This window comes from Solanum tuberosum, unplaced genomic scaffold, assembly GCF_000226075.1.
Source record: "Solanum tuberosum cultivar DM 1-3 516 R44 unplaced genomic scaffold, SolTub_3.0 scf00216, whole genome shotgun sequence".
Classification (NCBI taxonomy): Eukaryota; Viridiplantae; Streptophyta; class Magnoliopsida; order Solanales; family Solanaceae; genus Solanum; species Solanum tuberosum.
The window spans coordinates 37,578-54,105 of record NW_006239143.1 but is presented as its reverse complement, the minus strand read 5'-3'; the positions used below and the strand labels follow the sequence as shown (position 1 = coordinate 54,105).

Sequence of the window (16,528 nt, the reverse complement as noted above, 5' to 3'; positions counted from 1 at the left end):
CTGGTCAACCTTCTCAATTAACAGAAATGGATATCTGGGTGCAATCTGTTGGTGGAAAGAAAAAAAGGAAGAGTTATAGGTCTTGGATCCCTAGGTCGATCTGTAAAGTCATCGTCTAAACAATCAACATCAGCTTTATCGAGAGAAATTGATGAGATGATTAAAGCTCAGGTAAATGCTTCCAATGCCGACTTATATGCTCAACTGCAGAAAGAGCGTCACAAAAATAAGAGGATGATGAGGGAATTGGACTTATTGAAGAAACATGTATACAACACATCATCTTCAAATGAGCAATCATCTCAAGAAGACAATCAAGCTTATGCGAAAGAAAGTGGTGATGACTCTGATAGCGTGAATGATAGTGGTTCTGCCCATGATAACGTGAATGACAGTGGTTCTGCCCATTATAGCGCATCATCTTCAAATGGGGATTGAGATAGTTGATGGTACTATTTAGGATTCAAATTTGAGTTGTATTTTGTTTTTGTATGTTTAAGAATCATATACTATTGATCTTGCAGGTTTATTTTCATAGGAATTATGAATTCTAAATTCTGTTTTTTTGTTGAATGAAGTGATATAACGTGAATTGTGTTTTTTGTTAGTTTTTTGCGAGTTTCTTTTCATTGGAATTATCTTGAGCAATACTTTCATATATATCCGCAAGAAATTTCCTTTTGTTTCAAAAAATTTCATTTCCAAACTCCTATGGATTTACTTGGGGATCTTCATGGGAATCACTTGCGAAATATTTCTATGAAAATCTGCAAGAAATTTTGTTTTTATAAGAAATTTTAGCAAAAAATTCGCAAGAATTTTCGTTAGTTATGCAGATAAATCCGCAAGTAATACAGCTGCGGATTTAAATTCCCCAGGTAAATTACCTAGGGATTGTATAAATCCCCAGGTAAGAGTTACCTACGAAGGTTTTTCCATCGGATTTCATTTTGCAAGAAAATTCGCACGTAATCAAATTACCTGCGGATTTACTGTATTATCCCTAGGAAAATCCCCAGGTAATCAACACTTTTCTTATAGTGTGGGAGCCTCAAAGTTCTGCGGTCGAAAGCATGGCATTTGAATTATTTTGCTGAAGAGGCATGGAGTTTACTTTAGGAGGGAAAGAACCTACATGATTTGGAGCTGGCCTAAGGTTCATAGGTTGCATTTGAGGGACAGTAGGTGAAGCTATACCCTGATTTGAAAATGTCGGATGCCTAAATTGAGGGAGAGGGACAGCAGGTCCTCGAGCAAAGTCAAGTGGCATAGGTGGTCCTGGCTGACTAATCTGATTGCTTAATTGGGGTCTTTGAAATCCTTGAATGACAGGTGGGGGATTTGGATGGTCTATTGCTGGTCGTAGATGAGGCGGAGTCATATTGGATTGAGGTGGTGTAGACCCTAAAGATGGTATAGGATGTCTAAGTCCACCAATTTGTCCAAAATGAAACATTTTGAAAAATAGAATAACCGCTTGCTTTACATAAAAAAAAGTTTGTTTTTTCTATGGGGAGGAAAGGCACTTTACGACTTAAACAATTGGTCATTAATTAGTGGATAATGAATAGATTAATCTCAATTAGAGTGAGTGAGAATCTTGGTACAACAGTTTGGTACTCTTTGTTAACGATAATGTTTCAAAAGCTATCCAAAACCCAAGCTTGTACTAATAATAATAGTATTAATTAATAATATAACCATTCCTTTTCTTTTTTTTTTATGATCGTAGTGTTTGGGTCAGTTTTTGTGCACCTTGACTAATTCCACGGAATACTTACCACCTCCTACCTGCAACAGGTACCAAGTAACTCTGTCCACCAATACTAGAATAGATGGAAAGAATCACCTATTATTTTTTGTCTTCACTAAGTTTTAATATAACCATTCCTTTTATTTGTCTAATTAATTAATTTCCACTATGTTACACTGACCCTAATAATGGACAACCTTATATGTTCACACTTTGCATTAATATTTTTAAGACATAGACAGCTAAAAAAATTCTCAATGACGAGGAGACACGAGGAAAAGAAGCTGCAATTAAATTGACATAAAATAATTTCAAATTTATCAGGCCTAACTCATAATTGGGCACTCATAGAGACATAAATTATTGTGTCCCACAAAAAAATATATGAATATATTTATTATGTGTATATTACTATATCATCGTTTTTTAAAAATTAATAGCCTAAATATTATACAGTATAGACTTTTAGCTGAAAAGTGAAGCTTTTCTAATTTTGGACAAAGAAACGATCAAAAAGGGGAAAAAGTTGAAGGTTTAATTTATACACTGATCCAAGAAACTTTGAGTTGGTTCTCACTTAAATTGCTTAAAAAGAAAAGTGTTGGGCTTATAAAAATAGGTAATAACAATTAGCAAAAGTATGGGGGTTTAAAAAATATTTCTGGTTTCTAGGACGGTTCAAAATTGAATTGTAATCAATAAGTCAATTGTGAAATTAGTTTATTGATATTGGGTTATCAAATTAACGGTTGGTGAACGAATTAAAATTTTATAGTTAACAGTTTATCAGTACGGAGGAAGATTACTCAATTTTCTTATTGGGTAAATTGTTAACCCATTAAGAATTATTGTAGGTACATTTTTACCGTAAATATATTTGTTAAGTAAATATGTATGTACATGCACCCTCAAAATTTAGACTTTCATATGTGTCTCACTGTGATTTACTATTACTAAATTACCAACATAAGTAGGGCAAGAAAAATTATTTTGTTTGATGGGAGATCAATATATTGGTGAGTGAAAGTGAAAGAAAGGAGCTTGAAACGGTGGAGCCAATACACCGCTCAATAACCATCCGTTAATTTCTAATCCGATACCAAATCAATCGATAGCTTATTGGTCGACTAGTGGATTAATATATTTAAAATTTGATATTCGATAATCTAAATTATTAAGCATAATTATCCATCTGATCCATTCAATAAACAGTTAGATACTTATGTATAACTAGGTACTCTCTTTGTTACATTTTAATTTATCGTTAACAAATAATGACCCCTTTTTAAAATTTAGAAATAATTTAAGTTAAATTTCTTATTTCATATTTAATGTGAAGCTTTTATTGCCCAACATGTTTAAGATAGTAAGTTTCAAAAATCTTATTCACACAAACATATTATGATAACTTTGATAACACAAGCTTTTTACGATCTTTATATTTTGTTTTTTTGTTATTGTGTTTTAGTCAAATTCTTGCTCTTAACATAATTTATTTCTTGTTCATTCTTGCTCAAACGATTTAATCGAAAAAGAAAGGAGCTTAATCTACCTTAATTCACTTGTCATTATTTTTACTCAGATTCTTATTCTTGACACAATTTATTCTTTCTTGCTCAAATTATTTGTCCGAAAAAGAGGAAGTGATCGATCTTAATTCACTTATCACTATTCTTCATTTTTACAAATTTAACTATTATTGCAAAAAAATAATAATCCAGTAATCACCAACCAAATAATTAATTAGCATAAATTAAAACATAATGAGTATTGATTTAGGTACCACACACCTCCATGGAACCCCTCTAGGCCTCTACTATAACCAAGTGAATGTGGTCGGTGCAAGTGGCTGGGGGCGGACCCGTCATTTTGGAATATATAAATTTATGTAGAAATTAAGAGATATTTGTATAAAATTAACATAAAGCACCCAATGAACAAATAATTTTATATATTGATCCATTGGCTCTTGGGTGGGTGCTTAAAGCTCTTTTACTATTGTTGAGCTTGAGTTTGAATCTCATTGTTAACATGTTTTTTTATATTTTTGATTCAGGATTTTCATTCGGTAGTTTATAGGTACAAAATGTTAGTTCCATTACAGGAGACCTTTTAGCACGTTTGAATATTTTTTATTCAAGATTTTCATTCAGTAGTTTATAGGTACAAAAAGTTAGTTCCATTACAGGAGACCTTTTAGCACGTTTGGATATTTTTGGGTTTAAATCTACTTTCAGGAAGAGAACCTAAATATATATGTGAACCCTGAATGCTAGGGTCAACTTAAAAGGAGACCTACTACTATGCTACAACTTCATGTTCATGAGGGAGTTCAAAATCAATATATCTTCATAAATATAGAAAATTTACCCTATATATACACCGTGTAATTTTTTACTGAGGGAGTTCAGGTGAACCGTCTGAAACCCATGTGGGTCCACCCCTGGTCGGTGCGTGGTGAACGATTCATCAAGCCATATCCCCCACACCCACAAGAAATGATGAATAAAGAAGTTGTGAAGGGAATTAAAAGAAGCAAGAGTAAAGTGAACCTTTAGACTCTATTGTTTATCTTTTCTTAAGAACCACTAACTTTGCACAAATAGTGACATCTATTTAATAATTTTGTAAGGGACCATATTATATTTACTTGGAATGGTTCTTCAGTAATTTAAGAGAATAATAAGGGTTATATTTGGGGTGAAATATAGTCTATAAATAGTGTCAATAACCACCTCATTTTCATTACAATTCACTACTTCCAAATTCCAAATTTCAACATAGTACCACTTGAAATATAAACTTTATATATTTCAAATGAAGAAGAATTATAGGCACACTTCTTTTATATTTCTCTTTGTTCTTCTACTTATTTTTGCCACTACATTTTCCATAATATCAGTTGATGCAAGGAAACACCACCATAACAAAAAGAGCAAAATACACCACAAACATAAGAAACAACAGAAAAATGGAGATGGAAATAAAGCACCAAATTGTACAAATTCTCCTTCTCCTGCCCCATCTTCATCTCATGGTTTTTACCCAACACAATCTCCCATTTTTAATATCTTATCCTTTGGAGCCAAAGGTGATGGAGCTACTGATGATACCAAGGTAAAGAAAAGTTAATTATACAAATTTAGCTTTTATATACTCACAGTACGCGTACAAGTTTTTTATAGAATCATAATTATTTAAAAGATAATTACAGATAATTCTTTAGGGTACACATTGACTAGTACACAAAGGCGGATAGAGCATATGATTAATGAGTTTTCGATATGAAACATTGATATATTTATAAAAATGATTAAAATTTCTACAAATATTTATTAACGAAGATATTATATTAAAAGTGCAATAGATTCAATGATCGAATGACAAGGGTTAAACCAACCTCAAGTTTAAATTCTTGATCGGACTTTGCTAATTATACATATGACTTGGAAAAGCTAATAAGTGATTTTCTATAATCGATTGATTAAACATATTAATAGTGTAAAAAAATAGGTTCTTTACGCAAATAGCTTATCGAATTTACTATTTAGTTTTCCTAGCCGGTATTTATATAAGGTATTAAGGTTATGCACATATTATTACATGAATTATACATATATTCCACATCTACCATCTATTTTCAATTTAAGCGGTCAAGTGAACGGTTATTTAGGTTAATTCTTCTGAAATATTTATGTGGTCAAAATATAAATCCAATTCAATCTTATAATTTTCTTGTCTTTAGTCAATAGTACTTATAAGCTAACAATGTTCATTATAGGCACTTGAAGCAGCATGGGAAGCAGCTTGCAAAGTCCAAGGGGCTACTCTAGAGATTCCTACAGAATTTCAATTCTTAATCAATCCCATTACACTTCAAGGACCATGCATGCCAAACTTTGTTTTTCAGGTTTATAATTTTATATATCCATTCCCTCCTCCATCTCAGTCAATTTATGTGACACAGTTGGAATTTCGAGAGTCAATCAAATTTTTCTTTGACTAAAATTTATATATATTTCTTTTTAATATTTTAAGTTGTTAATTATTATGACTTATAGTACTTTCTACATATAGTTTAAAACTTCTATGTACGAATTCACGATTAAAGTTTAAAAGTTTCAATTTTGAAAGTTTAATCATCACCACATCAAAAATAATTTTTAACGGCGGCAATAGCTCATGTAACTATATTTTTTTAGAGGCAATTATTAGTGATGATTAGATTTTAGCACGATCTTTGTAGATGTCGTTAAAACCTATAAGGCTATAACGACATTGAATGTAATGACAATTAACTAATACCAGTAAATACTTTAACACTACTCTTTATTAATTTATGCATATTAATTGTCGTTAAAAGTTGTTTTTTATAATAGTGTATGATACATAAACTGAGACGGATGAAATATTATATTCTCTCTAATACCCATGCCCTAAAAGATTTCCTGGTCACTTGACAAAAAGTATATTCTTTGTCTGTTAAAAGTTCCCTTTTTAATGATATAATAGTTAGAATTGTGTTACATTTCTGATCATGAGTGGAATGTAAACAGGTAGATGGAATTATTTTGGCTCCTCCAAAAGTAGGGTCCTGGCCAAAATCCAGCTTGTTTCAGTGGTTGAATGTTAAGTGGATGTACAACTTTACCATCCAAGGTACTGGCACCCTTGATGGCCAAGGCTATAACTGGTGGAAACTTTCTCAAATTGATTATTTTCAGGTTTGTACATTTCTACCACTTACCATATTACTCTAACTTTATTGATAAAAAAATGTGTGGGTGGGTGGGGTGGGGTGAGTAAAAATCACGATTAGAGTCAGTCCAGATAAAAGGAAGAATTCAATCTCCTTCTTACTTGTTTAGTGAGACAAGAGATTAATTTTTAATCATATATATTAGCAATGTATAAAAAAAATTATACTATCAGTGTATTTTAAATTACTAAAGTCATATGTTATATAAGGTCGAATTCCTTTAATTATTATTTAAATGACTTAATTACATAAAAATGATTTTGCACTATCGATGTATAAAAGTCAAACTCGAAAGTTTTACACATGAAAAAAGACATGTCAAACTCGAAATTATTACACATGAAGAAAGATGTGTGGCGTGTTTACCTCCTCCCGTGAACTTAAGTTGAAGACCAACAAATATTGTGGTGAAGTGATAATTGTACTCATTTATCTTTAATTAGATTGATATCTTGGGTTCGAGTCATGTTATTTCAATAGTTGTATTTGTTAGAGAGTGTTTTACCCTTAATGTGAGATTTTCTTACGTGGATTTGAATTAAGAAGCTAGTGTCTTACCTCCTTTAATAAGTTCTTGAACATAGACTCTATCCATATATATAGTATCATTAAATTAGATAATTTTTACATGTTAATGAGCATATTCTTATTTCATTAATTCGTATTTATTTTACAGGTGATGAAGAAATCTAAAAACACTCCTGATATGAAACCAACTGTAAGTAAAAATATGACTTAGTACCTAATTAGTAGAATCACTAAATAATTCATTACAAGTATATATTTTATATTATTTATTAATATACATGACTAGTGATGAGTACCTTAAACTTTTTAATATTTTTATGACAGGTTTTACGATTTTATGGTAGCTATAATGTGACAATACGTGATATCAAAATTATAAACAGTCCTCAATGTCACCTTAAATTTGACAATTCTAAAGGGGTAAAAATCAACAATGTTACAATTTCTGCACCAGAAATTAGCCCAAACACTGATGGAATTCACCTCCAAAACACACAAGATGTTGAGATCCATCACTCCAATATAGGAACAGGTAAATTTTCTATCTATTATCCCTTCGATTTAATTAAAAATGTATGTTCCAATTTATATGACGCTGAAGAATGATACCTTTCTAAATTTTGTTTGTTTGTTTTTTAATTGATCTGCAACTAGGTTGTATACCTAGTGGCGATTTATTAATAATAGATTTTAAAAAAATATTTTAACTAAAGCTTCGCATTTTATTTCTCTTCTTAATGTTTATTTATTTATATTTGATTTGGCACACTCCTTAAGAAACAATAAATCAAATGATAATTTTACTATATCATTATTAATTATTATCTAATGGGAAATGAATTGGAAATAATAATAGTACTTAATATTTAATAATAGGGGTAAAATAGGTTAAAAATGATAAATTAGTTCTTGATTTTTTAAACTGCACACGCAAAAATAGACATTTGTTTTTAGTATGGATCGTCTCCTAAACTTTATGACTTAGTTAAAAGTACAATACAAGAAAAATACCATTCAATTTTCTCGAAATCAATGAATGAACTTGAAGTCGCCCCTGACCTAAATAGAACTATTATCCTTATGACTAAATAAAAATCAGCTTCTTACTTCTCGAGTGATAGTTCCACGATCCCAACAAATTGAAATAAAGGAATACAAAAGCAGTTCTTTTTGTTTTAATTTTAAAAAAAGGCCAAGAAAGTAGAGTAGACTTGATATATAGTTGCTACCACGTGCACTTTATATTTCAAGAATATATATTTATAACTAATGGTCCCATTCTCATCCTCAGCTTTCAACCGATAAATTAACTGTCACTAAAACTAACTTTTTGTCTTGCCTCCAACACTAATATATTAATTATAAAGATAATTTATGTACTCCAATTGTATAAAGGAATACCTACCATAATGACAGTGGGAAAATTAACACCTAACTTTATCCTTGGTACTGGTTGGTACACCACTAATTAAAGTGATTAAATTACTCAATCCAATGTTATTGTCCATTAGGACACTTTAGTTAAAAATGAGCTAATTAGATTACATGATTCTCTAATCTCAATCTTTTTCTAATTAATTAACTAATTACCAGGAGATGATTGCATATCAATTCAAACTGGTTGCTCCAATATTCATGTCCATCACCTGAATTGTGGTCCTGGACATGGCATAAGGTACGTAATTAATCACTCGTATATTCAACATATCATTCGGACTCATGTGCTTTTCAAAATTAGAGGTATTCATTTATCATCTTAATGATCTTTCGAAGACAAGTGATTCTTACCATATATATATTGGAAACAAATATTTATAATTATATCTTAATATATAGTTTGATCTACTTATACTTAATTTCTAATTTATTTTCATATTTTGATAATTACAGCCTAGGAGGACTAGGAAAAGATAAAAGTGTTGCATGCGTTTCAGACATCATTGTTGACAGCGTGAACTTTGCAAGCACTATGTATGGTGCAAGGATTAAGACATGGCAGGTAGGCTTATAAAAACTTGTAATCTAACCGGTAGTTAATTAAGGATTTAAATTATGTACACTGATATAACAATTTTTTTACATAATTAGTATATTTTAACAAGCTGTCGCAGATAATTTGTCCCTTTTTTAAGGTTGCTAATGACACTTTTTTATATACGATTTCTTTAGTATAATAATTCTCTGAGTTTAAGTTATATACCCTATAGCTAACTATATCCTCTATATTATAAAATCCTACACTTACCCTTTCTATTAATTAAAATGCATAGATGTTTAGCGTAATTAACCCCTTTTTTACATTAATAGCGCAATTTAACTGATTATAGCATGTATTACTCCCTTATCTAGGTAACAATAATATTGTTATTAGCCTTAATAAGGAAGATTGACTTTCTACCGGAGAAAATGAAAAAGAGAATCTCAAATTGGAAAAAAAAAATTATTGTCATCCAGAGGTCGACTTAGGCTTATTAAACATGTTCTAGTCTTTCTGCACACATATAAAAGTTTTTTCCTGAATTAGCTGATCCACACTTGTTATTGTATGTAGGTCAACTTAACCAGTTAGTGTAAAATAAATTGTATATTAACTTTACATTTCAAGTAATTAACCTAATAATATAAAAATTCTTTTACGCTAACCATATATTAAATTTTAATTGGTTAAATAATTAATTATTTTTCATATTTTGTTTTGTAGGGTGGTGTTGGATCAGTCAAGAACATATCATTTTCAAATATTCAAGTATCAAATGTTAAGGTACCAATCATGATAGATCAATATTATTGTGACAAACATGTGTGCAAAAATCAAACAGGAGCAGTAGCAATATCCAACGTTCAATTCAATCAAATTATTGGAACTTATTCAACCAAACCAATTCATCTAGCTTGCAGTAATTCAATTCCATGCACAGACGTTGATTTAATTGATATTCAATTAAAGCCATCGACGAATTATCGAGGAATCAATCAACTAGGGTTGTGTTGGAATTCTTACGGAAAATCACAAGCACCACTTCTTCCTTCAAGTATGGATTATTGTGTTAGAAGGGGAAGTGGACTTGTTAGAGGAATTTCAAGATCTCATGAACATGTTTGCTTGTGAATTTTTTATTTTTAATTTAAATTTCTAGGTGATATTGTAATTAATTAAGTAATTTGTGTTTGTTTTTAAAGTTTCTATGGTTTGTTTTGTCCTTCCCCTATGTTTTAATGGTGGAAGACACAAGTTCTAGCTAGTCTAGAATTAAATATGAAGTTTTTTTTTTCTTCTTTTTTTAGATGAATTTTGGAGTTTATATATATTATAGCGTTCTCCTTGATGTTTGCTCTCATTAATTTCATTTTTTTTTTGTTTTATAATTATCTAGCTTTTGCCTTGTTTTATTTCACCCTTTGGAATATCCAGCCCAATCTCTTTTACTTTCACCAAACAAGTTAGTAGTTACCATGAGATGTGAAGGGTGTGTTCGGTATATTTTGTAATTTTCTCGTGTTTAAAAAGTCAAAATATTTGATATTTGAAAAATATTTTTTCTAAAAAAAAAAGTAAGTTCCTTAAAAATGGAAAAAAAATATGATTTTTAGAGTGAAATTAGAGAAATAATTTTTCATAAGTAGCAATACACATTGATTGCATCTTTTCCATCCTCCAATGTACCTCATCTCTTTAACCCAACTATGTAGCTCTCATCCTCCCCCTTCCCCCTTTTATAGTATTTGTCTAAATTATATACAAATATTTTTTAGAATAATATTATTCAACACACCCTAAAAGAAGGTATTTAATGAGTCAACCCCAATGACTTCAAATCTATAACTATCTAAACTTAAAAGGACAAAAGAGTCATAAACAATACTTCTATTCCATTTTATGAGATTCTATTACCTTATACTATGTAACGATCTAATTTCGTCGTTACAAAAAAGCCAACGGAGAAAAATTTTGGGTCGAAAACTTTTGGTAGTAACTTGGAATTTTCTAGCCTAGTCCAGATTTGGACGAAATCGGAGTCATGTGAGTCTAGGGAAATCTGATAACGATTGGGTGATTTAATTAAGGAATTTGATTGCATGAGTACATAGCTAAGACGTTAAGAATTCGTACGATTTTACGGAATCGAATTCAGGCGAGTAGAACTCACGAAACTGATCTTAGCGTGAACAAGTATTTTTTGAGTGTCGTGGAATGAAGGTGTTGTGAAATGGGGTTTTGGAACTCAATTCCCGACGTTTTGTCTCCACCACAGCCGCCAGAGCGGGACTAATGTCGCCAGGGCGGAGCCGTTGTAGCGGGGTGAGGACTGTTGTGGCGGGGCAGACGCGACTTAAGTCAGAAATAAACCCCAAAACATCATTATTCTGCAAGTTTCGACTTTGAGGGCTAAGGAACGACTCCATGTGTTTTCTTGACAGTTTTCCACCATTTTTTAGGCTAAAGGTAAGGTTTTCACTCCCCGAATCCATTTTTCGATCCGTAGAACTTAGTTTCTTGGGTGATTATTGTTGGGAAAGGGTTTTGGAACTGTTTGGATGGTGGGAAAAGCCCTAATTTGGATATTGGAATCACATGTTTGATATAGGGTTGATAGTGTTGATTATAATTCAGGTAATTAAGTCTTGTTTATTGATCCTAGCATTATATTAATTGTTTGTAGACCAAGAACAAAAGGAAAGAATCCGGAAAGGGAAGAATCAAGTTTCTTAGAGGATTCAAGCTTTGTTTGAGGTAGGTGATGGTTGTGATTTCATGTTTGTGTGATATATGTTTGTAATTGCTTCATTGTATTGCATGTATATATGTGAATATTGCATTATTGATCACACCCTATGTAATTGAGAATGAACGAATGATTGTATGCCATGAATCAACACTTGTTTGTATGATTATGAGAATGTACATTGCGATTGTGATTGTGGCTTATTGAATGGATCAGGTGTTGCGTTCCAACACACTAACTGGATCGGATGTCACGTACCGACATACATATTAGATCGGCTGCCACATTCCGGCGCATATATGGGATTGGGTGTCACGTCCGGTACACTAACTTGGATCGGGTACCACGTACCAATACACTAACAGTTTGGGTATGGGTTCCATGAGAGCACTATTGACTTGGGTTCCGTGAGAAGACTATTGAATTGTGTTCTGTGTCTACTTGTGATGATTACGTTCATATCTAATGGTGATTGAGGTTGAAAGACTGTTTTGTTGCTCTAAAATGATAACCAATGTGTATTATTGATGACGTGGAATGCTACATTGATTCGAAAAGATGACTAATATTGTATATGTTCGGTATATGTCTGTTTTATATAATATTGTGGTTACTTGCATGTGTTTCACTTATTTGGATAGCCGCATGATCCACCAGTACATTGTGATTGTGTACTGATACTGCACTTGCTTGTTCTTTGTTGAGTATAAGGGCATCTTCAGGCGGATATTGATATAGACCTCAGCTAGGTGACTATTGAGCGTGACCGGATTCAAGAGTGAGCCAGTTCTTTTCAGGCTGCCATGGATCTCTCTTGTTTAAGTCCACTCTTTTCGGACTCAGACTATTTGTTTAAGGTGTTTGTTTAGTTTGGGGGTTGTACCCCTTTTTCTTAGACTTGCTGTTAGTAGAGTTTTGGTACAATGACTTTCAGGTTCTAAGGGTTAAGACTTCCGCATTAGTTTGGTTAAGTTATTTGTTTAAACCTTTGGAGTTTATGGGAACTCTATATAATTTCAGCATTTAAACCTGCTTTCGTATCTTTAAATGCATAGTTTTTGGTTATGTTGTTTAGTCTGGGTTGTAGTAATGGTTCTCCCACCGGAGGGTTAGTGTGGGTGTCAATCACGACGGTCTGGGTCGTGACATACTACCTCCGTTCCTATTTAATTATAATCATTTTAGGTTTCACGACCCTTAAGAAACTAAGTAAGTTTATCATTGTACTATTATTTAGAATTTTTTTAAAGTCCAGTTTTCAATAAATAAACATGAATTAATTAATTTGATTAATTAATTTGACCAATGAACATGAATTAATTACTTAATTTTTCTACGTTGGTCAAATGCATATTTTCAAGGCTAATAACTCTCAAGGGTAAAATAAGAATAATAGTGTTATTTATGCATTGATTTTGTAAAATGACAAGTATTAGGAACCTTTATTTTTAGTAAGGACGACATATAAATAGGAACGAAGGGGTAATCAATAAGGTTTTAGAAAGAGCAACTTTCACATATAGCAAACATAAAAATCATATTCGTATGTTATATTTATAGTTTGTATAATTGCGCTCCATAACAAACTTTATGTTTTCTATGGAGCATCAGATTGTATAACTTGCTGGCAGGAGCTTCAAATTTGTATAATTTCGTTGGCAGACCATTTGTATAAATCGTTGGCAGCCTCTCATTTGTATAAATGACTGTAAGCCTCTCAATTCAATTTTATGTGTTTGTATATATCTGCATAAAATTTGAATTTGTATACAATTGAATCGAAATAAAACATTTGTATATCAAATCTCTCTCTCTCTCTCTCTCTCTCGCTTTTATACAACACAAATATACATTGTAATTTGTATAATATGTGTTTGTATAAAGTGAGAAAGAGAGAAAGGCAAAAGAGAACTGGGCAGGGGAAGATCTGTATTTGTATAATTATAAGTGCATATGATGAAAATATATGTATTCGTATTTGTATATACAGTTTTCTCTCGCTTTATACAAACACAAACGCATTTTATACATTTGTGTTTGTATAAAAGCGAGAGAGGTGAGGGAGAGACTGGCGAGCGAGAAACCTAGGGAGAGAAGCGAATGTCAACTATTTGCTACGGGTTACAATTAAATCAAACTGTGTTTATAGCATTTAATTTGAATTATTAATTTGCTATTTTATACAATTTTCCCTTTTAGAAATAGGCATATATTTATTTTTAGAAAGAATCTAAATTCAATCAACCTTTTTTCCCTTTAATTATGACTAGCTTATTTATAGCACACAAATATGAAGAGTAATCATATATGGTTTAGTCAAAGTGGGTAGTTAATTTTTTGCCTTAGTAGGCTAATCTTTTGGATTAAATGGTGACAAAGATTTGCTTCAACATGACTCATGAGAGCAGTTCCATGTTTTTAGTTGAAAAAATGTATAACTTTTTTGAGGTTATGGGTCTATTTAACTATTTTATTCATTGGCTGACTTGTTTATTTTGTTACATGGCCAGTCAAGTGAATATATTTAACTCTAAAAATTGCTTGTGATTTTGAAATCCACTTTTCTCTTGCTCATCTTGTATTCTTATAAATAAAAAAAACTCATGGAGGTTGAAGGTTTGGTTAAAAGATGATTTTATTTGATTTGAATTTAAAATAAAAATAAAAATTGGCTATGTTTTATTAAAACTAAACTGGATGCAAAATTGAATTATATCGATAAGTTATAATATATATAATATTTTATTGTTATATATGTACAATATATATATTATTTTTTTTTGCAAAATATATCTCTTTATCGATATATCTGCTTCATATCGATCAAGTGTGTTTATGCAATTACAATGTCTATACTTTAAAGGTGATAAAATAAATAAATAAATCACATTTAGTATAATTTATTGAATTTATGCTGATGCGGGACTTTGCATCTAGCAAAGTAATAAGAAAGTAGTGTAGGCTAGCTAGTTGTGGTTACTAACTTTTCCAGCGAACTAACAGGAAGCACTCATTTTAACTTCTTAATTATTAATTAAGTACTTTCTTAGCATTTTTATTACTTAATTATATTAGTAGAGGGCATAGTTTATTTTGTGGTTGAAAAATAAAGGTGGCAGCAGTTACCAAATCAGCAATCCACTTAATATGTACCCCTATTTATGGGTCTATTAAATTAAAATAAGAATTAGTACAAGCACTTGCAAATTCAAATCTGTACTCTAGGGTTCCTATTTGAGTAAAAAAAAAATTTTTTAATGCATGATGAAATTGTGCTTTATACTCTAGCTAGAACCAGAAATTTATATATGTTCTAAATTAAACTATATGGAGTACTATATAATATAATATAGTAACACATGCCTTTCACTAAAAGATATCGAAGACCTATATTCTATATCAACCACAAATTCAGTCAGTAGGTATTATATATTTGTTAAGGTTTGGACATATGTTAATTGGTTTATAGCATGAAAAAACTATAGTGGATTGACGTAAGTTGGTATACTTAAAAAAGAAGGGATTTTAATTTGATTATAGAGATCTTTGCTTGAATAGTGGAATAGATTTATTATTTTTTAGCTATCAATACATAAATTTTATACTCATTATACATTATAATACACGTGTATATATATATATATATATCAGCTATTTTTATTTTAATTAGTTTGGTGATTAATTATTTAAGTTAATTCTCCCTTGATTATATGTGGGACGAATAAATATCCTCATTGGTAATTCATGATATAATGATATAATGGGAGAGAGAAGGTAAGTTGTTCGTCGGAGAGGGGTCGACGATGGAGAGCAGGGAGAGAGAGAGTGGAGATGCTTTTGAAAGCCGTAAATTTTCTTGTCTTGTTTTTTGTTTAGGAATTTTGTATAAAATTCTAATTATAGCTATGCTTGTAATATTTTAAAATTATAGTTATATATTATAGACATAATAGTTATGTTTACTTAGTTAAAAAAAAATTCTAAATTAAAATAAAGGCTAACCCTTTAGAAATATCTTTATTCGCGAAGTCAGATTTTTTACTAATAGAAAAAAAAAAATTAAAACCTATCATGATCCCTCGTGCTTAATTAATTACAAATGAGAGTTAATATAAGATAAACAAACTTGATGCACAACGATCGCACGCGCACAAGTGATGATAGCTAGTATTTTAATATAATGATTAGCTAGTATTATTATTTTAAGATTATTATTAGCTAGTATTATTATTTTAATATTATTATTAGCTAGTTCCACCAAAGGTAACTGAAGTTAAACACTTCGACAAGCAATCAAAATCAAAATAAGAGTTAAGTCTGTGTATTTGTGATATGTCTCGATTGGATGATATCGAACTTTGTTAGAAAGTGAGCTTGAATAACATTAATTGTGAAGGTGTTAGGAGACCTTTTAGGAGGGTTTTAGCTAAATTTCATATTGAAAACTCGAGGTTAGAGACAATTTAATATGTATATCTCACATTATATCCCATGTATATCACATTGTAATTTGTTTATCCCCTATATATCATGTATATATGGATTTATCAATGAAAATTTCTCTGTGATATACATGATATACACATGTCATAATAGCGTCCATGAAAATCGCATATACTCACGACATACAATATGATATACATATATCATAGATGTGTTTTCTCGATCTTATCTTTAATCTTGAAACAAGTGTAAGCCACTTCTAATCTTCCTCAAAATTTTGCATATTTCATAGGAAGTTGTTACGTTATACAAAAAAGAGAA

General features: G+C 30.9%; 1 protein-coding gene and 1 pseudogene across 1 annotated transcript; both read left to right on the top strand.

Moving 5' to 3' along the window:
* The first annotated feature begins 6 nt into the window (after window positions 1-6).
* LOC102579456 (uncharacterized) lies at window positions 7-602 on the top strand (annotated as a pseudogene).
* A 3,918-nt stretch (window positions 603-4,520) lies between these two features.
* LOC102592711 (polygalacturonase At1g48100) lies at window positions 4,521-10,176 on the top strand. The gene is made up of 8 exons (XM_006356382.2): window positions 4,521-4,870; window positions 5,535-5,663; window positions 6,310-6,477; window positions 7,189-7,230; window positions 7,365-7,572; window positions 8,634-8,715; window positions 8,931-9,039; window positions 9,742-10,176. The coding sequence occupies exons 1-8, from the start codon at window positions 4,571-4,573 to the stop codon at window positions 10,147-10,149; spliced, it is 1,446 nt and encodes a 481-aa protein (XP_006356444.1). The 5' UTR covers window positions 4,521-4,570; the 3' UTR covers window positions 10,150-10,176.
* The last annotated feature ends 6,352 nt before the right edge of the window (window positions 10,177-16,528 follow it).